At 44.6% G+C, this 24,888-nt stretch overlaps 1 protein-coding gene across 1 annotated transcript in view; it reads left to right on the plus strand.

The window, feature by feature from the left end:
* The first annotated feature begins 15,825 nt into the window (after positions 1 to 15,825).
* Positions 15,826 to 24,888, plus strand: part of LOC134503526 (phospholipase A2 inhibitor and Ly6/PLAUR domain-containing protein-like) — a 137,591-nt gene continuing 128,528 nt past the window's right edge. Inside the window, exon 1 of the mRNA XM_063312328.1 lies at positions 15,826 to 15,950. Within this exon, the coding sequence (XP_063168398.1) occupies positions 15,905 to 15,950 (46 nt within the window). The 5' untranslated portion in view covers positions 15,826 to 15,904. The remainder of the gene's footprint in view (positions 15,951 to 24,888) is intronic.

Genomic DNA, 24,888 nt, shown 5'->3' on the forward strand with positions numbered 1-24,888 from the left:
ACCATACAGAAGATATGGGAAGAGGATTAGTGTAGCATCTGAGGGTAGCCTTTGCACGCAGAAAGTCTCAAACTGTCCTCAGTAAAAAGGATCAGGTAGAAACGTATTAGAAATTTTAAAAATCCTGGGTGAAGTTTCCAAAATTATAATGTTGAACGTGCTGGAAGGAGAAATTATTCAATGCAGTGAATATAGTCACTACTCATGTATATCGTTAATTTATGTTTAAATTCAATCAAATCTAACTTTTGTCCAGCCCCCTAATTTTCAATCATACTCACTTTCCATGCTGTTCATACTATTCTTACTTTAAAACGATTGTGCATTCTTGCACATCAGCTCTTTGCTACTTCTTTACTACCACAGACCTAAGATTCCAACATGTGAATTTACCTTGTGGAGACAACAATGATCTTTATCATTTCAGGCCAAAGACTCCAGAGTCTACCACTCAGTTGGATCGTTTTTTATAGTTATTTTTTAAATTGTGACTGGTTTTTTTTTTACATATTTATTGTTAATTCAAGGAGTCTCTACCTTTTCCTTTATATTAGCAGCAATTATCTGAAGCTACTTTTCCTCTTTTTGATATTTTCCAGCTTCTGGAACAAAATCCTTCTATGGTAGAAGTTGTGCTACCCCCTCAGCAAAGCTCCTTGTTCCTGGTTACCCTATTCATTTAAATTGTGACGACGTCTGTCTATTTGTCGGCATCACCATGAAGAAAGCCACAAATAGTTCATGGCAAGTTCAAGGAAGTATCACAATTATCGACCTTCTGTCTGGTCTTATTAGAATCCAGCTAGTGTCATGTTCTCCGTTCCAATGTTCCATATACATCGTAATGCTTCACATGTCACTCTGTTGCACCGTGTTTGTCTGTTGGAAAATTCCAGCCCTGCGAGGCTGTAATCTATGGAATGCATTTTTGGGTTGGTATCTTTCTTCAAGGTTACTTTCCCAGGCCAGGGTATGATGCTGGGTAGCATCTGGCATGGGGTGATTGCTACGACGGGACGCGGGGCGGAGTTGGGCTGAAGCAACAGTATTTGATTTGTATTTCGCGCGCTTTTGCTCTATTCTCAGCTTTGTCTGTATTTGCACCATATTCCTTTAATAAATCAGTTATCTTAAAGCCCAGGCTTGTGAGACTGAGTATATTGGAGTGAGCAACCATTACATAAAGCTGAGAAGGTTGAGGCCATTGTCACTTGGGAACCTCCACGCACGCGACGCCAATTACAAAGTTTCCTTGGCTTCGCCAATTTCTATCGGGCATTTGCCCAAAATTTTGCGGAAATCGCCCTCCCCCTCACTGATCTATTGAAAACCAAAGCTCAGGGGGATACGCGGTGCTCTAAGAATCCAGGCGCGCTCCTTAAATGGACCCCAGCCTGCCAGCAGGCTTTTGACGCGCTGAAACAGCTCTTCACCACTGAACCTATCCTCAAGCACCCTGACCCAACGAAACCGTTTGTGGTTCAGGTCGATGCTTCCGACTTCTCTATCGGAGCCCTTTTGCTCCAAGCTGATCAGTCAGGCACTTTGAAGCCCTGCGCATATTTGTCCCGCAAGTTCACCGAAACAGAGAGGCGCTGGCATGTTTGGGAAAAAGAGGCTTTTGCTGTAAAAGCAGCCTTGGACACTTGGCGACATCTCTTAGAGGGAGCTTCTCACCCCTTTGAGGTTTGGACTGATCATAAAAATCTCGAAGCCTTAACCACCAGTCGCAAACTCAGCACTAAGCAACTCCGCTGGGCCGAATTTTTCAGCCGTTTTGATTTCTCGCTCAAGTTTATCCCAGGGAGAAAAAACTTTCTGGCCGATGCCCTCTCCCGCAGGCCCCAAGATGCTGGCCCTGCGCCAACGGTCCAAGGTACAGTTTGGACCGAAAAGCAATTGGGGCTGGTGGCCATGACGCGCAGTCAAACACGCACCCGAGCGACTCAGCAGTCAGCCGCTCCTCCCTCTCCTGCTCCGGGACACTTGCCAATTTCTTCAGATTTGCAACAACAGTTTCTTCTCCATCTCAAATCTGACACATGGTTACAAGCTAACTTAAACTCTGTTACCATGCGTGGAGACTTTGCATGGAAAAATGATCGGCTGTATGTCCCTGCGGCTTTGCGAAAAACCATCCTTCTGCGCTGCCACGATGATAAGCTAGCTGGACACTTTGGCTATCTCAAAACCCTCCACCTCCTCCGTAGGCAATTTTGGTGGCCAGCGCTTCTTAGGGATGTTAAAGACTATGTAGCTGCCTGCCCAGTTTGCACAACAACTAAGCGCAAGGTTGGAAAAACACAAGGCTTGCTCCAGCCCATGGCTAGCCCAACCTACCCTTGGCAGGAGATATCCATGGACTTTATAGTGGACTTACCGCCCAGTCAACGCAAAACTGTGATTTGGGTAGTCAAAGACTTCTTTTCTAAACAAGCACATTTCATACCCTGCGCATCCATTCCCACCGCGCAACAGCTCGCACGACTCTTCGTCGTACACGTGTACCGCCTCCACGGGAGCCCCTCCCGTTTGGTGAGTGACAGAGGTTCACAATTTACGTCACAATTCTGGCGGGCTTTTTTGAAACTAGTTGGCACCAAGGCGTACTTTCCACGGCGTGGCATCCGGAAACGGACGGTTCTACTGAAGCTGTCAATTCCACCTTGGAGCGGTATCTCCGTGCTTTCGTAAACTACCAACAAGACAATTGGGTCGATCTACTACCCTTTGCTGAAGTGGCTTACAACAACGCTGTCCATCAGAGCACTGGCCAGGTTCCTTTTAAGGCTATGTTCGGCCGTGATTTCATGCCATTTCTTGAACTTCCGCAGCCGCAATCTCTGCCGTCCTCCCTCTCTGATTGGGCTCAAACCTTGACCGAATCTTGGCAGAAGATTCAACAAGCCTTACACCATTCCCAAGCCTCTTATAAAAAACATGCCGATGGGAAACGTTCCCCCCAACCTACCTTTAAGGTTGGAGACAAAGTCTACCTTTCTATGAAATTTATCAAATCATCCCAACCTTCCAAGAAACTTGGCCCTAAATTTGTTGGTCCTTTTCCTATTGTTGCTCAAATTAATCCTGTGACTTTTAAATTGGATCTACCACATAATCTTAAACGTTTGCATCCTGTTTTTCATTGCAGCTTACTCAAGCCGCTCGTCATGTCGGATTGTTGGCATCCTCAACAAGTACCTCCTCCACCCATTATGATTGATGCTTAGCAACACTTTGAAGTTAAAGATATCCTTGATTCTCGTCGCAAACGCTCTGCTTTGCAGTATCTCATCCGATGGAAGCACTTCCCACACCCTGAGTGGGTGGCCGCTCCTGATGTGCGGTCCCCGACCCTCGTCACTAAATTTCATGCAGCCTATCCCACCAAACCTGCTCCTTAGTATTTTTTTAAGGGGGGCGGTATGTCATGTTCTCCGTTCCAATGTTCCATATACATCGTAATGCTTCACATGTCACTCTGTTGCACCGTGTTTGTCTGTTGGAAAATTCCAGCCCTGCGAGGCTGTAATCTATGGAATGCATGTTTGGGTTGGTATCTTTCTTCAAGGTTACTTTCCCAGGCCAGGGTATGACGCTGGGTAGCATCTGGCATGGGGTGATTGCTACGACGGGACGCGGGGCGGAGTTGGGCTGAAGCAACAGTATTTGATTTGTATTTCGCGCGCTTTTGCTCTATTCTCAGCTTTGTCTGTATTTGCACCATATTCCTTTAATAAATCAGTTATCTTAAAGCCCAGGCTTGTGAGACTGAGTATATTGGAGTGAGCAACCATTACAGCTAGCCCTGTTCAACATAACGAGGCAAAATGAATATTTGCACTCCAGGGTGTTCTGTTTACTTTCTTGCTCCATCCATTCTAGATAGGGCTTCCAACTGAACCAGCCTTTGCTTACTTTATTACAATGTTATGTCATAATGGAGAGCATGTTTTATTGGCCTCAGTTTCCTTTATTGAGAAAATATTTGAGACCCAAAGAGGTAAACGTGTGGCTCATTTGGAGGGTTGTGATTTAAAATCAAAGTTGTTTTGATCTTACCTCTGAGGAATTATGTTTTTGATTTTGATTTTTTAATGTTATAATTTTTCAATTATAAGACCTAATAAATCCATTAAAAGAAAATAAGGATTTTCCCAGACTCTGAAGTTGTGTTGCATTTGGTTAACATGGAAATAATTAGAGGAGAGTTGGTAGAAAATTCCATTTTCAATTCTGGCATCTTCCAAAAAATTGTGATGGGCAAGCTTCTATCTGAGAAATGGCAATCCATTTTCTGCCTAGTTCACTAGAGTAGATTATCAAGGGGTTTTTAAGCCAGAACCAAATGAACCACATTATGGCATATAATTATTGGTGACCCTAGTTGGAGTGATATAGATTCCTATATCCCCCAACCGACTTGAGCAAGTAGATGAATAGGAAAGCTTATTTACTTATGAAAATTGACATCTCACCCCACGCTTGTGGACAGAAACGAACTTGTATTTGGCTGGATTGATTTTCAGACTTCTTTATTTCTTTTTACTCCTCCTCCTCCTCCTCCTCTTAGGGCATCTGCTGAGCTCCCAGCTTTCTATGCTTGGAGCACTGCAACTGCTGAACTTTAGTTTGATGAGAAGATGTTGAAAGAACTGGACCCATTCCAGGACAGGATAAAAATGGCCCTGTTCAACATAACGAGGCAAAATGAATATTTGCACACCAGGGTGTTATGTTTACTTTCTCGCTCCATCCATTCTAGATAGGGCTTCCAATAAAACCAGCCTTTGCTTACTTTATTACGATGTTATGACATAATGGAGATTTCTTAGAGTGGCCCATCCCAGGTGTTCTTACCTTTTATTTCTATCCACTTCTACTCTTGGGCTTTAGGTACAATGGCTGGGAAGCAAAATAGACTATAAACTAGGGATGGCAAGCTGGAGCTTCCAAAAAAAAAAGAGAGAGAGACTGTTTCTGGTTAGGAAGAAATAAGGGAGGGATTAAGTTCATGAAGGACCCTGATACAGAAGCTGGATGCAGTGGGGTGTCACTATTTTACTCACAAACCTTGTGGGAAAATGGTATACACTTGTTAGATGTATAAATTGCCTTTCCTCCAGGAGCTTTGACAGATGGACATAGCACTCCATTCTCCAATGCTCCATGAGAATATCCATGAGCAGAAGAACAACGAACCCTGACACTGAAGACTAATCTTCACATATAACATTCACCCTCCAAAAGGATGGAACAGAATAAAGCCACCAGTCTCGCTGAAAAACCCAAGTCTCAAGAGCTTTGCAAAAGGCCAGCAGAAACAAACTTACCTTATTTCAGAATGAATCCATTTTCCAGAGGACAGGTCAGCCACAGAGAAGTCCCTGTTCCAAGGTTCTGATATATCATCAGGGACAGAATTTGAAAAGAACTCTCTCTTCCAGATCTTAATGGACTGCTGTGAGTAAGTAGACTCATAGCTATTCAGATTCTGAACCTTTAAACTTAGCAAAGATGAACTGCACCCAAAAATACACAGGCAACTAGTGCAGCTCTAGAAGCAGAAATGTTACATGAGCAAATTCTCTGGTGCCAACAGTTGTTCAGGTTGCTACATTCTGGACCAGTGTCAACCCCTGAGACACTTAACAACAGAAGGACCGAGGTCTTGACCTCTCAGTAAGAGTAGGCAGTCCCATAGGGCTTTAAAGGTGACCAAGGTGGGTTGACCTGGAAACACACAGTGTAGCTCTTGAAGCAGAGATGTTATATGGGCAAATTGACTGGTGCCTGTAACTTCAATCTGCTGCATTTTGGAACAACTGGGTCTTCTGAGTAGTTTTCAGGGGTAGCCATTTGCAGAGCACATTGCAGTAATCTAAATAGAACTCTGGATAGTGAACAGGAATAAAAACACAATACAATTATTTAAAAAAGTTAAAAGGAAAAATTTTTTTGAGGCTCCAATAAAACTCACATCCATAAATCAGCCACACCATGCCAGTGTAATGAGTGCCCCAGCCCAAATACTCAGACTCACAAGAGGCTGCTAAATGAAATCTGATTTATTAAAGAACTTAGGGCAAATACAGAGAAAGCTGAGAATGAGCAAAAGCGCGCCAAATACAAACTTAAACCCTTGGTGCAAACGTATCCCACCTCCCGCGTAACAGCCCCGCCCGTCACAGGTGCTAGCAATCGTCAGAGCTGCTAGCCTGGGAAAGTAACCTTGAACGCAGTAGATAATGCAAATACATTCCAGAGCAAAGCCAAAAGATAAATACTCCCATCCTCCCGAGAAAGATGAAACACGCATCCAGCTAATGACATGCGAAACGTTACGATGTATCAAAGACATTGAAACGGCGAACATGACATACCGCCCCCCTAAAAATACCCCTAGGGACCCGGCTTAGTGGGATAAGCAGAGTGGAAACGGGCAACTAGGACAGGGGAAGCCACATCTGGCGCAGCGACCCACTCCGGATGAGGGAAATGCTTCCAACCAACTAAATATTGCAGTATTGCGAAGGCGTCTAGAGTCCAAAATCTCTTTAACTTCAAAGTGTTGCTGACCGTCAATCATGATGGGGGTTGGAGGTGGAGGTTGGTGATGCCAGCGGTCAGAACGAATAGTTGGTTTGAGCAAACTGCAATGAAAAACAGGGTGTAAGCGTTTGAGGTTATGAGGCAAGTCAAGTTTAAAAGTCACAGGGTTAATTTGAGCGGTAATGGGGAAAGGACCCACAAATTTAGGAGCCAGTTTCTTGGAAGGTTGTGAGGACTTTATGAACTTAGTGGAAAGGTAAACCGAGTCCCCGACTTGAAATGCCGGCTGAGGGGCACGCTTCCGATCAGCATAATGTTTATAATCCAATTGTGCATCAGCCAGTGCCCTTTGAATCATCGGCCAGGAGTCTGCCAGTTGCGTTGCCCAATCACCCGGAGTGGTTGATCCGCCTGGAGGTTGCGGTAGATCCGGGATAGGTACAAAGTCTCTGCCTTGGGCAACACGAAATGGGGTTTGGCCGGTGCTTTGATGAACCGCATTGTTGTAAGCCACTTCAGCAAAAGGGAGGAGATCTACCCAGTTGTCCTGTTGGTAATTCACAAAAGCTCGAAGGTACTGCTCCAGAGTAGAATTTAAAGCCTCTGTGGCCCCGTCCGTCTGGGGATGCCACGCCGTGGACAGGGCTTGCTTCGTTCCTAACAGTTTGAGGAACGCCCGCCAAAATTGTGAGGTAAATTGTGTGCCCCTGTCCGAAATCAAGCGGGAGGGACAGCCGTGTAGCCTGTACACGTGTACCAGAAATAGGCGGGCCAATTGATGTGCCGACGGAATGGACACGCAAGGGATGAAGTGGGCTTGTTTTGAGAAATAGTCTTTGACCACCCAAATGACAGTTTTGCGTTGACTGGGTGGTAATTCAACAATAAAGTCCATGGAAATTTCATCCCAGGGGCAAGAAGGGGCAGCCACCGGCTGCAGCAGCCCCTGAGGCTTCCCCCCCTTGCGCTTAGACATCACACAAACAGTGCAGGAGGCAATAAAGTCCTTGACATCTTTGCATAATGTGGGCCACCAGAACTGCCTCCGAACAAGGTGCAAGGTTTTAACAAACCCGAAGTGACCCGCTAGTTTGTCATCGTGTGAACGTAGTAACACCTCTTTTCTTAGGCTTTCAGGGACGTAGAGGCGGTTAGATTTCCAAGCGAAGCCTTGGTCAAAAGTAACATTGTCTTTATTTGCAAGCAACCAAGTATCAGTTTTCAGCTCTTTTAGAAACTTTTGTTGCAACTGGGAAGGAATTGACAAAGCGCTCGGCTGGGCGGCGTCTGCAGCGGGTGGCTGCTGCGCGCGCGTTTGGCTACGCGTCACAGCCTGCATACCCAATTGGGGTGCCGTCCACAGGGTGCTAACCACTTCTGGCGCTGCCCCAGAGTCCTGAGGTTGCCTCGACAACGCATCAGCCAGGAAATTCTTTTTCCCCGGAATAAACTTCAATTGAAAGTTGAACCGATTAAAAAATTGAGCCCAACGGACTTGTTTCGGGCTCAGTTTTCGAGGGGTGCTAAGAGCCTCCAAATTTTTATGGTCAGTCCACACCTCAAAGGGATGATTCGCCCCCTCTAACAGATGCCGCCAAGCTTCTAACGCGGCTTTTACTGCGAATGCCTCTTTCTCCCATACATGCCAACGTCGCTCAGTCTCGGAGAATTTGCGGGACAGGTAGGCACATGGCTTGAGGCATCCTGTCCCATCTTGTTGCATCAACAATGCCCCAATGGAATAATCGGAGGCATCAGCCTGAACCACAAAAGGTTTCGAGGGATCGGGATGTTGCAAAATGGGCTCTTTGATAAAAGCTGCTTTGAGTCGCTCAAACGCCGTTTGACAAGCAGGCGTCCAGCGCAACAGCGCCCCTGGATTCTTTACTCTTCGAGTGTCTCCCAAACCCTTGGTTCGGAGCAATTCGGTTAGTGGTAAGGCAATTTCAGCGAATCCCCTTATGAATAATCTGTAGTAGTTACTGAACCCCAGGAAACTTTGAAGTTGCCTGCGGGTGCGGGGACTTTCCCAGTCCATGATAGCCTGCACCTTAGCAGGGTCCATTTCAATGCCTTTATCCGAAATTCTATACCCCAAATAGTCAATTTGTGTCTGGTGAAATGCACATTTAGACAGTTTGGCATACAATTCAGCTGATCTGAGTTTACTCAGCACCCTTTTCACCAGAGAGACATGCTCTTCCATGGTTTCGGTATAAATCAATACATCATCCAAATACACCAATACCCCCTTAAACAGATGCTCATGCAGTACTTCATTGATCAATTGCATAAATACCCCAGGGGCCCCGGCCAGACCAAAAGGTAACACCTTATACTGGAATGCACCCAACGGGCAATTGAAGGCAGTTTTCCACTCATCGCCCTCCTTGATTCGTACACGATAATAGGCTTCTCTTAAATCGAGTTTAGAGAAGACTTTTCCCTTAGCCAGATGTGACAACATGTCCTTGTTCAATGGCAGGGGATATTTATTGGAAATTGAGACGGCATTTAATCCGCGGAAATTGGTACAAAGTCTCAATGTCCCATCCTTTTTTGGGCGGAAGAGAACCGGTGCCCCCACCGGTGAATTTGCTGGCTCAATGAATCCGCGCGCCAAATTTTTGTCCACAAAGTCTCTCAACAGAGTCAGTTCCTTTTGTGTCATGGAATAAATCTTTGGCTTGGGCAATTGGGTGTTGGGCACCAGTTCAATGGCACAATCCATTTTACGATGAGGGGGCAATTGATCTGCTTCCTTTTCGCCAAACACATCAGCAAACATCCGGTACTCCGGTGGCAAGCCTTCCAGAGGAGGGGCCAGGAAATGCGGAGTCGCAGCTGCTGCAACCCCCACCATCTCCTTTGGGGCACCCTTCCCTTCTGTCGCTTGGTAAAACCCATCCCTAAACGTGATAGTCCGGTAGACCCAGTTTATTTGGGGATTTTGCTGAACCAACCAGGGCACCCCAACACCACCAGAGGACCCCCTACCGGAGCCACGACAAAAGACAAACCTTCCCGATGGCTGCCCAGCTGCAAGGCTACCTGCCCTGTGAAATGGGTGACCGGTTTGCCCCCTGCCATGGACCCATCCAGCTGTGTAAAGGCGATGGGTCGCTGTAAAGGGAAAGTGGGTAGCTCCAGAGCTGCTACCACATCGGGGTGCATTAGACACCGGGAACACCCCGAGTCGATCATGGCCCATACTTCTACAGTCTTGGATCGGGAGCCCAACTTCAACTTCACCGTGAGAATGCGGTAACTGCCACTCACCGATGAAGGCTCGCGCCCTTCTTCCACCACCTGCCCTGCGGCGCCCTTTAAAGCAGGTGGCTGGCGTTTCCCGCCGGCTGCAGTAGTTCGGGCTCACCCTCATCCTCGTAAAACCTCCCCCGCTTTCAGCCACCGCGGCTTTCTGCTTCCTCAGCAGGGAAGGGGACTTTGTCGTCGGCTTGCCGAGCCGTTCCTCTCCCTTTGCCTTCGGGCACGCCGCCACTCGATGCCCCTCCTTACCACATCGCAGACACTGGCCTTTTGCATACCGCTTCTCTCGCTCCTCGTCCCAGGGTCGTTGTCCTGGTCACTCCCCGGTGCTCGGTGGGCGACTGGGCTTCACCTCCCGCCCCGATTTGGTGGTCTTTCGATGGGCGAAGATCTCATGGGCATGCTCAGCCCTTCCCGCCAGCTGGATCCACTCGTACAGCGTATAGGGGTCGTCCCTCCCCAAGGACCAGCGCAGCACCTCTGTGTTCAGGCCGTCCTTGAATAACTCGATGATGGTGGCTTGGGACCAGTCATCCACCTTCCCAGCAAGCGCTTTAAACTCTAGCGCGTAATCAGCCATGGATCTTGACCCCTGCTTAAGTTCTTTCAGAGCTCGCTTTGCCCTCTCTTTCGCCAGGGGATCCTCAAAGTGTTGCCTCAATGCCCAGAGGAACTCGTTGAATTTCTCCAGTTCAGGCGCTTCCGACTGGCACATCTGGACATACCAGTCTGCCGCCCTCCCTTTCAGTTTGGTGGCAATGGTGATGATCTTTGCCTTTTCCGATTGAAAAAGCGACCCCCATTCTTCCATGTAGGCTTTAGCATTCGTCAGGAAAACTGAGAGTTTGGTCGGATCCCCATCAAACTTGACAGGGAAGTCTCTCATCCCGCCCCCCGCCGGGCTGCGCCCCGCCACCGGGGCTACAGGGGTTTGCACTTCCCGGGCTAGTGGCGGCGCGGGGCCCGGGGGCGGCCGCACCGGCAATGCTGCTATTTCCATCTGGACCGCCTGGTCCCCCTTGCGCATCCGCGCCGTCCGTCGCCGCTCCGGGGACTGCCCATGGGACGAAGGGGTCGAATGCTGTTGGCTTGATCCTTCCCGGGTTTCTCTCAACGAGGTCACATCTAGACTCAGTTGCTTCAGTATAGTTTCCAACGAGTCCATTTTTGACTCCAGCACTCGGATACGATCCGGGGTGGGGGAGCCTTCTCTTGGCTGCACCTGAACCACTGTGGGGGATAATGGGTACCTCTGCCTCCAGGATGGGCCCCCTGCCACCGAGACATCCCCTTGGGTCTCATCCCAGGTGACCAGCTCACCCGGGGAAGTTACGGTAGTCTCCGGGGCAGTTTTCATGCCTCCGGCTTCACCCTCCGACTCGGAGCTCGCCTCTTCTAGGATGGCTGACAGCTCCCCCACTTGGGACGGTCGGTCGGGTCGCCTTACGGTCGAATCTGGTTCCCCTTCTTCCATCATCACGATGTCGGGTTCGGTCATCGCTGGCGCTCTCCCTCACAGGGTTAGACAACTTGCCTTTTCCTGGACAGGGGCCAGCGGAGTTAGGATCTTAGATTCTCAGCTTTATGTAATGAGTGCCCCAGCCCAAATACTCAGACTCACAAGAGGCTGCTAAATGAAATCTGATTTATTAAAGAACTTAGGGCAAATACAGAGAAAGCTGAGAATGAGCAAAAGTGCGCCAAATACAAACTTAAACCCTTGGTGCAAACGTATCCCACCTCCCGCGTAACAGCCCCACCCGTCACAGGTGCTAGCAATCGTCAGAGCTGCTAGCCTGGGAAAGTAACTTTGAACGCAGTAGATAATGCAAATACATTCCAGAGCAAAGCCAAAAGATAAATACTCCCATCCTCCCGAGAAAGATGAAACACGCATCCAGCTAATGACATGCGAAACGTTACGATGTATCAAAGACATTGAAACGGCGAACATGACAGCCAGCTCCATCAGTGTCATCCTGGCCCCAGTGCCAGGGAGAAAAGCCAGGTCTTCATTGGTTTCCTGAAGGCCAACAGGGTCAGGACACACCTTCTCCCTCAAGGAAGCATTGCCCACCCACCTCCTTGAAGGTTTTCACCAACCAAGAAGGTGGGGATCTAGGTTACAGATAGTACAGCTGATATCACAGAGAACTCTGTCCCCTTCCTCAGGACCTACATTCACCCCAAATAATCTTGAAAGGTAAGGTCTTTATCACCTCACTGAGATCTGCTCAGCTAGCATCCAGGTCCAGGTGAATATTTTATCCTCCAAATGTCTCACAAACTCATGACCACAACCTCATATATACTCTTCTGAGTTACTTTAAATATGGCTGCAAGTCAGGACTCTGTAGATGCATTAAGGACAGATAAATATTGCCATTTCACTGGATTTTTTACCACAGTGTAGGCTCAAACCTCAGATCTTATACATCTTTGTCTGGGTTCACTCCTCATTTTTCTAGGCATTCTGAGCGTTCGTTCATTGATTCATTGATTCATTGATTCATTGATTCATTGATTCATTGATTCATTGATTCATTCATTCATTCATTCATTCATTCATTCATTCATTCATTCATTCATTCTATATAGCTGCCCATCTTGCAGCAGTGACTTTGGGAAGCAAACCAAGGGTTTTGGTTAAAAGCAAAAAGGGCAAACAACACAATTTTAAAAATATACACACAAACACAAAACAATCCACAGAGCACATGCCCATGGTCCAAACAGTTACTCCAGTTTACAATCAATAAAGAGACAACAGGCAGACAAGACTGTAGAGGAGTATGGAGATAATCCTGAAGAAAGAATGCAAGAAGGACAGCAACAACTTAGCCCTGAGAAAGAGGAGGGGATGAGAAAGAAACTCAAGATTACTCCATCTTGATTCTCCTTGGTATAAGCGGGGACAGAAGAAAACTCTCACAGGCTTTCAAGATTCTGTTATTAATCCTACAGCAGTGGTTCTTAAATGGTTTGACCCAATTCCCCTTTGTCTGGTCTTAAATAATGTCAATATCCTCACAAAAAAACCAGACTTTGTTGTTTTACCCATCTTGAACTGGGCCAGCCAAGTGATGCTGTTGATGTCTTGTCCCAGTGTCTGCAGGCTGTTGGTCTGTATTGGGAGCAACAAACTTAAACTTAATCCTGAAAAGACCAGTATTTGGATGTGGCTGTGGATATTTAGGCCTTCCAAATCTGGGGAATTTCCATCTTTACTTTGGATGGAGTAGCACTTCCCCACTCAACACTGGTGCACAATCTACCATGTCAGTTGTGCCCACTCCTGGATTGGAAGGCCCTTCACAGTTATTCATGCCCTAGTCACCTTACAAATTGACTATTGCAATGTTGTCTACATTAGGCTGCCATTGAAGGCCACTTGGAAGCTACAGCTGGTCCAGAATGGGGTGGCATGAGTAGTGATGGGCATTCTGTGATATGCCTATGCGACACCATTGCTCCATGGGCTACACTGGTTGCCACTTGGTTTCTGGGGGCAATTCAAGATGCTGATTACTGCCTATAAAGCCCTTCATTGCATAGAGCCTGGTTATTTGAGGGACCATCTCTCTCCAACTGTTGCTGCCCATATGGTGAGATCAAGCAGAGTGGATATGCTTCAGGCCCATTTGATGGAACTATCATCTATCAGACCTGGGAACTGTGTCTTCTTTGTTGCAGCACCTATCATCTCCAATAGCATCCCTCCAGAGATCCATCCTGGTGATGTTCAGAAAGTCACTGATAACCTGGCTGTCTTCCCAGGCCATGGGACATGGTGGCGGTTGATCCCCTGTAGGATGTTTTGTTTGTGATAAAGATGTGCCATCTGGATGCATATATTCTGTTTATTTTTATTGTTACTACTTATTGTTGCTGCTTCTTTTAAGCATAAACTGGAGTCATTTGGAGTTGGGCAACCCCTAAACTGTATTATCAATACATATATGCAGTATATACATACATAAAGCATGAACTCTGCTGCTGTGCTATGGAGAGTCTCCTAAAGGTGCAAATCCATCTTTCAGGATGAAGGATCATCAGTATTGGCCTGCTAAGCAATGATTACAAACTAAGATGTTCTCCTTGTACCTTCTCACAAAAACACAGCAGGAGGACTTTAGAGCAGTCTTCTCCAGAAGTGTTGGGACAATGGTTCCAAACCACCAAGGCCATTGGAAATCTGGGAGTAATTGTCTCTCAACTGCTTGAGAACATCCAGTTGGAGACTACTAGGTGTCCACCCTGTACAATCAGCTCTATACTGGCAGACACCCAAACACATATCCCAGAAACCTTGCGGCAATGAGGCAAGTAAAGTAAAGATATATGCAGAGGCAAAGTTCACTTTTACAGTATAGGTTTAGGATCTGAGTTCCCATATAAAGCTGCCAGATTGCATATCAGAAGATCAAACCAACAGGAGAAGGAAGGAGTCACATTCATCATACGCACGTACTACAGCCAAGGTAAAGCCTCCAGCAACTTTCCAGCAACCGTTGCTCCACTGTTAAGGAAGATATGGAAGGGGGTTACTTTAGCATGGAAGGGTAGCCTCCGGATGAGGGAGGTCTCGGAGTGGATCACTGGAGTCGTCAGTTAAAAGGATCAGGTAGAATCGATAGGAAAGATCTTGTGGATTAAAAAGGGTTGGATATGGGAGGAAGGGAATTACAATATAATCTTAAAGAGGGTGGCGAGATGATCTTGTTTGTATGTATCTGCTGTGGAAGATGGGAAGTCAGTTCCTTATCTTTTCTTGTTTCTATCTATATATTACTTTCTTAGCTTCTAAATTTTGGAGAGTGGCTTGATTAAAATTGTATATATAACTGCTGAAAGAGATCAGAAGCCACTTCTGTATATGTATATGTATACTGTATGAATATGTATATGTATATCTATATATATCATCTATCATCTATCATCTATATCTATTTATGCTTTCTGTTTTTTATTTTCTTTTTCTGTTTTTCTATCTTTTTCTGTTTTCTCTTCTCTTCTCTTTTTTCTTTTTCACATCTACCCTGCTCTATTTTTTTTAATTTAAAAAATAGCTTCCTTAGCTTCTCACTTCACTTTTTTGCTTTTTTCCTTTCTTTAATTTCTGTTCATTAATTTTAATTTATCTTTTATTCTTGTGAAAATTCTTAATAAAAATTATTATTAAAAAAAGAAAAGCAGAAAATCTTGGATGAAGTTTCAAGAATTATAATGCATTGGAAGGGGAAAAGATTTAAATACAGCGAATATAATCACTCCCCATGTATCTTGCTGATTTGTTTTTGATTGATGATGCCATCAAGTCATTGTCAACTCTTAGCAGCCACATAGATAGATTTTTTTTCTACGATTAATTGTCCCTAACCAAGTCTTTCAGGCTGTCCAAGAGTGTATTCATTTTTAGCTTTAGTAGATTAATTTTTTAAAGTTGCATTTAGCTAGATCTATTTTTATAGAGAGCCGGTTTGGGGTAATGGCTTAAGCATCAGGCTAAAAACTGGGAGACCCTGAGTTCTAGTCCTGCCTTAGGCACAAAGCCAAGTGGGTGACCTTGGGCCAGTCACTCTCTCTCAGCCCTAGGAAGAAAGCAATGGCAAACCATGTCTAAAAAGCCCTGCCAAGAAAACTGCAGGGACTAGTCCAGGCAGTCGCCAGGAGTCAAAAATGGAGTTGAAGGCTATATATGTTTGTGTGTCTGTGTGTCTGTGTATGTGTGTGTGTGTGAGAGAGAGAGAGAGAAAAAAATTATTTTTAGCTACATTTAATTCAATCAGACTTAGATTTTGCCTCAACATCCCCCCTCTCCTTTTTTGTTGATGATGTTCATTTTGCATGTTATTTATGCAACTATTGCTTGGAATTAGCAATAGTTAATTGCTAACCCATTGATTCCGACGAACGGCATGCAGAAATGCACATCAACATCTTCATTCCTATAGATCTAAAATTTGAACAACTCAGTTTATGTTATGGACACAACATCTTTATCATTTTGTTTGAAGGCTCCAGAGACCACCACCTGGTTGGAACAATTCTCCTTGGCTTAAAAATATACCTTTTCAACATCATGAAGCTTCTTTCTCTCTACATTTTTGCTCTCCTGGCACCTACAGGTAAGTCCAGTAATATAGCCAAGATGAGGCAATAGAACAGTGCTTCCCAAACCTGTGTAAATTACCCAAAATTGGGTAAAAGTGGTTTTTATTTGGGTAACAACACATGAATCCATTACTGAATCACTTGGTACATTTAAATTGACTTAAAGTGTTTTACCTACATTGGGTAAAAAGGACTTTCTGATAAGTGGTTTGGGGTAATGAGGGTAAAAGTTTGGGAAGCACTGCAATAAAGGTTTGGTCCTGTGCAGAGCTGATCAAGATCAGCTTTTATATCAATCAACTTGAACATCATTCTAGCGTTGGCAGTAAGTGTGATCAAATTCCCCCCCCCCCCCCAGCCATGAGATGTGCAAGATGAGGGTGGACTACCCAGGAGAAATATCCTTAAATTACAATACAGGGACTTTCACTGAATAAAATTGGTAGGACATGAAGAGGGCTGAAGCTTCCTGGAGGATAAATGCAATTAGTACTTCTGAGTTTCTGTGTTAGGCTAACTTTGTGTGAAAGAGCATTCCTGCCGATCAGATTTCAGTTACATGAAATCACTGCATAGCTTTTTATCAGCTGGTGATTAATAGGAAGAAAAGGGAGGGAGGAGAGAAAGTTTCAGTGCATTTGAGGATCGTATTAGCCTTGCCCATGCCTTCCATATCACATGCTTCCCATTTAACATACAGATAAAATGTGGAAGCAGGCTTAGAGAAGTAGAGGAAAAACAGCATAATCCAGATCTATGTTCCAAATACACGGTCTCCCTCCTTCCTGTGCTGTATAGGGCAGGAGTTTTTGTAGCCTTCTGACCTGCTTCCTTCTAGAAATTTCAAGAGAAGCCTCCTGTTTTTAGGCACATAATGTTCCTGGAGGTAGACACAGACCTTCTCTTCTTGACTAGTTCTCTTCTTGATTTATGCTTTGCTCAGCAATGCTTTTGGGGGGTTCCCTTAATAAAATCACCACATGTCTAGTAACTAGATTACTCATGCCCAGTCAGCGTTCATTAATTATTACATTTATATTGATCAAGAGTAACACGGTTTATTTGAAAAGAGATCTCCCCTAATGTAATCCCCAGAATAGCAAACTCCTCTGTTGGGTTCAAATAGTGTTAACTGGCCCAAAGTCACCCCATAGTTGGCTTCACACAACACAGTTAACAAGTAAACCCATTTTGTTTGCAGATTAATACAAAATTGGATAAATCAAATATATTACATTTCACATTTTTATTGCTTATTTATATTTATTGTACTTATACTTGCATTGAATTTTAAACGTTGCTGTTATTGTAAACTGCCAAGAGTCCCTCCTTTGGGGGGAGATGGGTGGTGATAAAATTTGATAAATCAATCAATCAATCGATCTCAAGACTAACTCTAGCCAAGTCTGGCATCTTTTGTGAATGAAGCTTCTAACTTGGGAAACACACCTGAGCTCTATTGTTGAGTGGAAACTTGGGACATGGGTTTTTGCAGCCCAAGTTAAGGCGTTAACCCTGATAACAAATTAAAAAAACATTATTACAGTCATAGACCAACAAAAGTAGGGTGGATACAGTCACTGAAAATAAATATAACAAGATTATATAAAGTGGAAAACTATATTGAGACATAGAATGTATAAAAGAGATACAGTACAAAACTAAAAGATTTGTATAAGAGGCGTAGAAGATACAAACATTTAAATAGTGGGAATATTAGAATAGTAGAAGTGAAGGGGAGCATAAAAAGTTGGTACGTGAAAGACTGTATGCTGAACTAGGTGCCCACTGACTCTAGTTTATCATGTTGAGCTCCAAGCACAAGCCAGAAATCATCATCTGATGAATTTTGAGGGCTGCTGCATAGAACCTGGCAACGCTGTATGTTGCATCAGGGCTAATATCTAAAAGCAACAGGGTGGTGTAAAATTGTCCTGTGTGCACTGGATACTTATGTAGTAGTGGTAAGGTGAAGCTAGCAAGAATGCCTTTGCAGTATCAGCGCTGGAGAAGCACATGGCCTATTGTTTCAGTGTGCCCAGGATCCCAAGGGAGGGAGTTTCCTCTATCGACCTTCATGGGCCATTGAGGAGCCCTTACGACACCAGGCTTGTTCTTAGTGACCCTCTTTGCAAAACAAGCCCATCTGGGCACAGCTGGTCGTGTGTAAAAACAATAAGGTAACTCCAGTACTTTATTGCCTTTTTAGCCCCAACGCATCCTGCGCTCAGCTCTATCCTACGAATAAGGCCAAGAAAGTTAGCAGAGGGTGATCTGTTCCTCCCTACTTTTGGCAAAGAGACACAGTCCAAGAGCCAATCCTGCCCTCCTCATTCCCCTGCCTGTCTTTGTCCATGTGAATCCTTCTCAGCTTTCAGTCCCTCCTTATTCAAAATATAATATGAATTTGCCCTAAAGCTATCAAACTCCAAAAACTAGAACAAAAACCACAGCATCAATAGATAGCATGCCATGATCTCTACAGGCTTTATGTAGTTGACATCTCTGGTGCATGCAGCATTTTTTCCATGCAGCATTTTTACAAGAAAGAATATATACCAATTTAGGGGAATATAAGGAGAGAACTTCTTTAAGGAGAGAAAGAAAACCTAATAATTTTTATTCCTTCTTCTTCTCTTCAGTAAAGTCCTTAATCTGTCAAAACGGTCTGGGACAAAATTCCAATTGTGAAAATGGCAAGTGCTATTCACAAAATGAAGAAAATAACATTGGTAAGTGCATATGCCTCTGGGAACACATTCCCATAGATTTTGGGTTTATCAAGGTGGCCAAATATGGTGAAGAAAATGTTAAGAGGCCTTTAAGAGTGGGGAACCGGAGAGAAGAATGAGGCCTGCTATGGATGCGTGGATTTGCAAAAAGCAGGAGGTGTGGAAAAGTTAAGAGGAAGGGGCCCAGGAACTGAAATAAGTGCCTTCATATACATCATACAGTGCACCCTCAAATGGAGAGATAATCTTATGACCTGTCCACTGCATTATTTTGAAAGCAATTTCACCCCAAGCTGGATTAAAGTTGCAGCAACTGCTTCACTCTTACATCAGTAAACCAGCATTTCTTTTCAATCTGCTGGCTAAACCGACAAATATATCCCTAGCATCACTGTGTTTCTAACAAAATATCACAGACTCTTTATAGTACTGTTCCAGGAAAAGAGATAATCCTGTTCCCGTGACATCTTAACCCTATCAGACATATCATGACCCAGCTTAGTCACACCTGCTCCTCAGCCATTGAAGCACAATTCTTAATTTTTTTTGATCAATGACCAGCAGTTTACATATAAACCTATTTTAAAGGGAAAAACCACATTGTTCAGCCTTGCATCAGCCATTGCTTTATTTTTATTATGGCGACACAACATTTAGCTACTGTACAGGTAATAAAAGTTTTTCTAACTGCAGGCAGGGGGTTTGTATAATATTTACTCATTCTTCCTGGGTATGGATACAGTAAGAGGAAGATATAATTATTTTGACTGTCCCTATAGAAGTTACAATCAAATAGCAAGTGGTAGAGTCCTTCTATCCTCCTGGATCTGTGATGGGGTGGGGGTAGAGTATCTACTCTGGAAAAACACAGAGGGAAGGATATTGTGTTTGGCCTTAGGAAATGTTTTTCTTATCCTGGGGAAGGTAAGACCATGTTAATACTTTGCAGATGCTCAAATATCCTTTGCAACCCGAAGCCTGTTGTTCTGTGACAACCTGTTGACCTCACCTTGATGCTCCGTATCAATTCCTCTTTGGGTGTTTGTTTCGCCTGTTCATATCCCAGAGCCATTAAAAATGTCTCTGATAACTCAAGTGATGCTAGTTATGGTTCTACTGCCATTTTCCAGTTGGAAGAGTAATTGTCCATAAAACCTAAAGACAATAGAGCTCTTGAAAAAAACTGGGTTTTCATCCAGTAATTGACTATCAACTTCCAAGCTCATACCTCAATTTTAGACATCCTTGTTTCCCATCTAATTGTGGCATTTGCTACCCCCCTAGGGGCAGCAGGTGTGGATCTCAAAAACTTCATTGGTCCTAGCTCTAATGCATCCTTGAAAGCAACCCATTTTATTGATATAGTGAAGTACAGATCTTAGTGCCCTTTTAAGCATGAACCACATAAAGTATTGGGATCTTATGGTCTTCAGTTTTAGGAGCATGGAAGATGATGGATGGATGGATGGATGGATGATAGATAGATGATAGAGACTGAGCAGAGCTGAAATGAAAATGCATCCTTGGCAGACTCCCCTCTGTGTACAGATCCAGTCAGACAAGGTCCCTTGTGGGTTGCATCTCACTTTTAACGATGTGTTAAAGTTCTGAATCAAAAAAAAAAAGGAGGCACCTTTAAATTCTTACATTTTTTAGTTTCTCCCATAAAATAGTTCTAGGCAAAGGCAAATATGCAGTCTAGGAAGCCATGTCCTTGGAGGACATCATTTTCTGAACATACATCTGCATGAAACAGTGCAATACAAGAATATGACCTATTGTTGATGATCCCTCTCTGAATCCTCCTCACTCAGAGCCAATTTCCTTCCAGTCTTAAAGCATACAGTTTAGTGGCTTGGCATATAATTTGCTAAGCACCCTCAGAAGGCTAATATTCCTATAATAGGGCAGATTTTTCTGATTATCCTTTTTGTATATTGGTCCTATAATTGCTAGCCCCCATCCTTCAGGATATGTTCTGTTGGATCAAGGTGCAAACCTGGGCTTACCGGTGGGGCTAGTCCTCCTCCAGGTCTCTCCCCTCCCCCGGAAGCCATTGCCATTCAACCTAATACAAAATCCATCCAACTCCAACTTAAATATAGTCCAGGTTTCCTACAAGAAAAGGATATCACATTTTGAGTGGATTGTAAAACAAAAAGTTGGTCTTTTGGATTAACCCTAACCCTGCAATGTTCCATGAGATGAGGATGAGACAGCAGTCTGGGGGAGGGGGGATATCATGCTACCTGCTTTTGAGGAGTTACAGGTGTTAAATTTTGGCTTGAGTGTGTTAACTCTGTTAGGCACCTTTAAATTCTTAAGATGCCCTTCCTCCCACTGATTACAGTGAGTTAACCAGTCTGAGTAGATGATATACTCTGTTGAGCGCATCCTACAATTTGAACCAACTGGGTCAAATTCAGCATTTTGGCGTTTCAAGGTTCCTGCTGATTTCTTTCAAAGAGTGTGTAATATCCTGAGCATTGGCCGAGCTTGATGGCAACATTAATACACCATGACCCCACCCAAACACCCACCCACCCATTTACCCAGCGAAGGCCATTTCCAATGACTGACTTATCATACCTTCCTACCATCCCCAAGCTTTCCTGCTGTAAAGGCTGCCCTGCTTCCTGTTGTTTGGTTACAACAAGGGTTGGAAGACCCTGGAACAGGCTCTGAGACCCAAGATGGGAAATGGCTTATGTGCGTTGTGGAAAGTGGGTCCGAGAGTGTGAAAAAATGTTGATGCCAGCAGTGGGGAAGAAGGTTGGGGGAGTGGGGAGGTGCAACCAGAGGAGGCAGACAGAGGTTGCCATGGTGGGAGGTGAAACAGCGTTGGTATAAACCAGGGTTTGGGGGTGGGGAGTCTCCTCATCTCTCCAGGCCCCAACTACAGATGGGAGATCAATCAACTTCTCCCCCCCACCCCCAGCCCCCAAGTGCAGAGATATTTTAGCACCTTGGTTATTTTCTAAAACCAGCTAATCCCGATGCTTCAACAGTGCATTACTGGAACTAATGCATTGCTTCCTTTATAGTAACTGGGTCGGTGGAAAAATACGGCTTACAAAGCTGCCTTCCATCATGCAAAGAACTCAACATAAAATTCACATTTGGAGAAAACAAATATTTCAGAACGGCTACCAAATGCTGTGAGACAGACAACTGCAATACTGTTCCTGAAGGTAAGTGGGTCAGGCATGGACTGCAGTTCATGCAATAGCAATTCAGCAGGTCAGCTAAGGCCTGGGACCCCAATATTGTGGTGGTGTTGAGCACCCCTGGAATACTGAGAATCTGCGGGATGCTTCCATAAAACAGCCTCTGTGGTTTCCCCATTCAGAGAGTGGCTTCTGTGGGGGATGTGTCTAGTCACTGAACACCCCTTTATCTCAAGGCAAGCTCACAAATATTGTTATTAACCCTCCAAGTCTCTCCATACTACACAGAATTCTGACTTGCTGTTTGCTTTTTCTGGGCTTCCAAACTAAGACCCCGGCTGTGGCCATTCAGCATTTTTATGTTTCAAGGAGGCCTCAGTAGGACTAAGAGGCATCCCTCTTAATGAAAGGGAAATGAAAGAAACCCCCTAAGGTGGGGGTGGTAAAGGTTTGGTTGCTATTCAAGGTGTTAAAATGAAAAATAATATTTAAAAAGCTCAAGTGGGACAAGGATTTTGGCAATGCACGGGTGTCATATTGAAAACTACAGGGACTTGGTCTTACACATTTGGGTACCAAAACGTGGCAGCCAGTTCTGCAATGGAGCTTTTTCAGCCACACCACCACACCATCATGGTTTTCTCTGAAAAAGAGACATAGCCGGGAAAAAGTTTCTTGTGATTGGAAAGAATGCAATTTTTTATTTACAAGATTGCTGATTTAGCTATTTCTCGCGCTTATCCCTTTCTCCACAGTACCTAGCGGAGACACGAAAACCAGCAATTTGGCTTGCCCTGCCTGTTTTGCTTTCCCTCCCAATCTCTGTGAAGCCACAGTGATCAGATGTCCTGAAAAAGAGGACCAATGCGTGAACATTACTGGGATCCTTTCTGAAGGTAAAACTGAAACCAAAATACTTGGAGTGAGGAAGTGTCTGGCTGGGTTCACGTAACACACAGACACACACACAAACACAAAAGTAATCCTGGAAAGCTCAGCAAGAATGGACCTGGCTGGCCTTTGGATGAGCTCCATTGGAAAGCCAGGAACACCTCTTGGCACAAGGCAATGGGAAACCACTTCTGTGGTGCTGCTCTGAAAACTACATCAATGTGTCCATGGAGTCACTAAGAGTTGAAGCATCTCTACCTTTTCCTTTGTATTAGCAGCAATTACTTGAGGCTACTTGTCCTCTTTTCCTCTTTTCCAGGTTCTGAAAAAAAATTGTTCTATGGTAGAGGTTGTACCACGCCTGCAGGAAAGAACATTGCTCCCAATGACTTTATAGCCACAGGTCAAAACTCCATGTTTCAAATTCTGGCCATCAGCGTGGAGAAAGCTACAGGTACTTTGTGATCAGTTCAAAGAAGCTTCACGGTTACCCTCCTTCCGTCTGGTCTTATTGAAATCCAGCTGACCAACATCTTTAACTGATCTTGGTTTCCTGTATTGAAAAAGCATCTGAGTCCCAAAGAATTAAGGATGGGGCTAATTCCGAGGGTTGGATTGTAATTTAACCCCAAAGAAGTTTTGATCTTACCTTTGGGAAATCATGTTTTTGTGTCAATACCATTTGATTGTTTTTCATATTTTAAATAGTTTCAATCATTATATCTAATCAAGTCACCAAAAGGTTTTTCCCAAACTCTGACATTAAAATGTATTTGCATTCACTCAATGTGAAAAAGAATGGAAATGGCCCTGTTCAACATAATAAGGCAAAGTATCTATTTGCACATCAGGGTGTTGTGTTTCCTTTTTTGCTCCATTCCTTCCAGCTACAGCTTCCAACTAGCCAGGCTTGGCTTATTGTTTCTTCTTCATTACCATGTTATGATATCAAAGGGATTTCCTAGAGTGGCCCATTCCAGATGTTCTTTCCTTTATCCCTCCTCCCTTCGACTCTTGGGCTTTACGTACAGCTGCTGAGAAGAAAAATGGAAGGTCGGATCAGCTTTCCAGACTATAGACCAGGGATGGCAAGCTGGAGCCTCCAAGTAATGTACTTCTTGTGGGCGGGAAGAAATGAGAGAGGGCCAAGTTCATGAAAGATGGAGAAGTCTGATCCAGTGGGAGCACTACCTTTTCATTCACAATGCTCCTGGAAATCTACATCATTGGTTAGATTGATACCTTGCCTTCTGTCTGGGGGTTCAGAGGGACAACCTAGAACTCCCAGCTCCATTGCTTTTCCTAAAGAAGAGCTTTGTGCTGTCGCACCACTCCCAGTAAGGCCTTGTGGGGGAATACTGTGCCCCACCTGAACCTGGATCTTAACCCTGTGCTGCTGGGAGGAACAGGAAAGAAGAAAGGGTGCAATGGGATGACAATATGAGTTTCTTTTTGCCATGCAGAAAAACTATTGCATTTTATTTTATTTATAAACTTTCTATTCTGATTTTTAATGGTCAAATGACATGCAACAATTTGCCACACCTTAACAACCTTTTTAGAGTACTACTTTACAGTAAAAACACTCCAGGAATGCAGTCTCTTTAAAGGCGCAACCTGACTTCGGTTGTTCTGCTGTTAGAGTGTCATTTTCCTTCTTCCCTCAACACAAATTCTGCTGTCAGAAGAATCTGCAATGCCTCAGTGATGAGGCTGGCAATGATGTGATCAGAGGCAGGGATTTGGTGTGCTCCTGTTGGCTGCTTCAGTCCTTGTGGGCACATTTCCTCTCACCTGGTCACTACCTGCTCTGTCCATTTTGGCTTGGGCACAAGAGAGACTAGACCCTTGCACAGAACAGCCCTTCCTTTCTTCCCCAGGACTATCTATCTCCAGACTATCAATAGTCCTACAGCACTACGGCATGCACCTCTCTCCCTATCTCTCTCCCTCTCTCTGTCTCTGTCTCTGTCTCTATCCCTGTCTCTCTCCCTCTCCCTCTCTCTCTCTCTCTCTCTCCCTCTCTCTCTCTCTGTCTCTCTCCCTATCTCTCTCTCTCTCTCTCTCTCTCTGTCTCTATCCCTCTCTCTCTCTGTCTCTGTCTCTGTCTCTCTCTCTCTCTCTCTCTCTCTCTGTCTGTCTCTATCCCTCTCTCTCTCTCT

Source organism: Candoia aspera, chromosome 10 (assembly GCF_035149785.1).
Source record: "Candoia aspera isolate rCanAsp1 chromosome 10, rCanAsp1.hap2, whole genome shotgun sequence".
Taxonomy (NCBI): Eukaryota; Metazoa; Chordata; class Lepidosauria; order Squamata; family Boidae; genus Candoia; species Candoia aspera.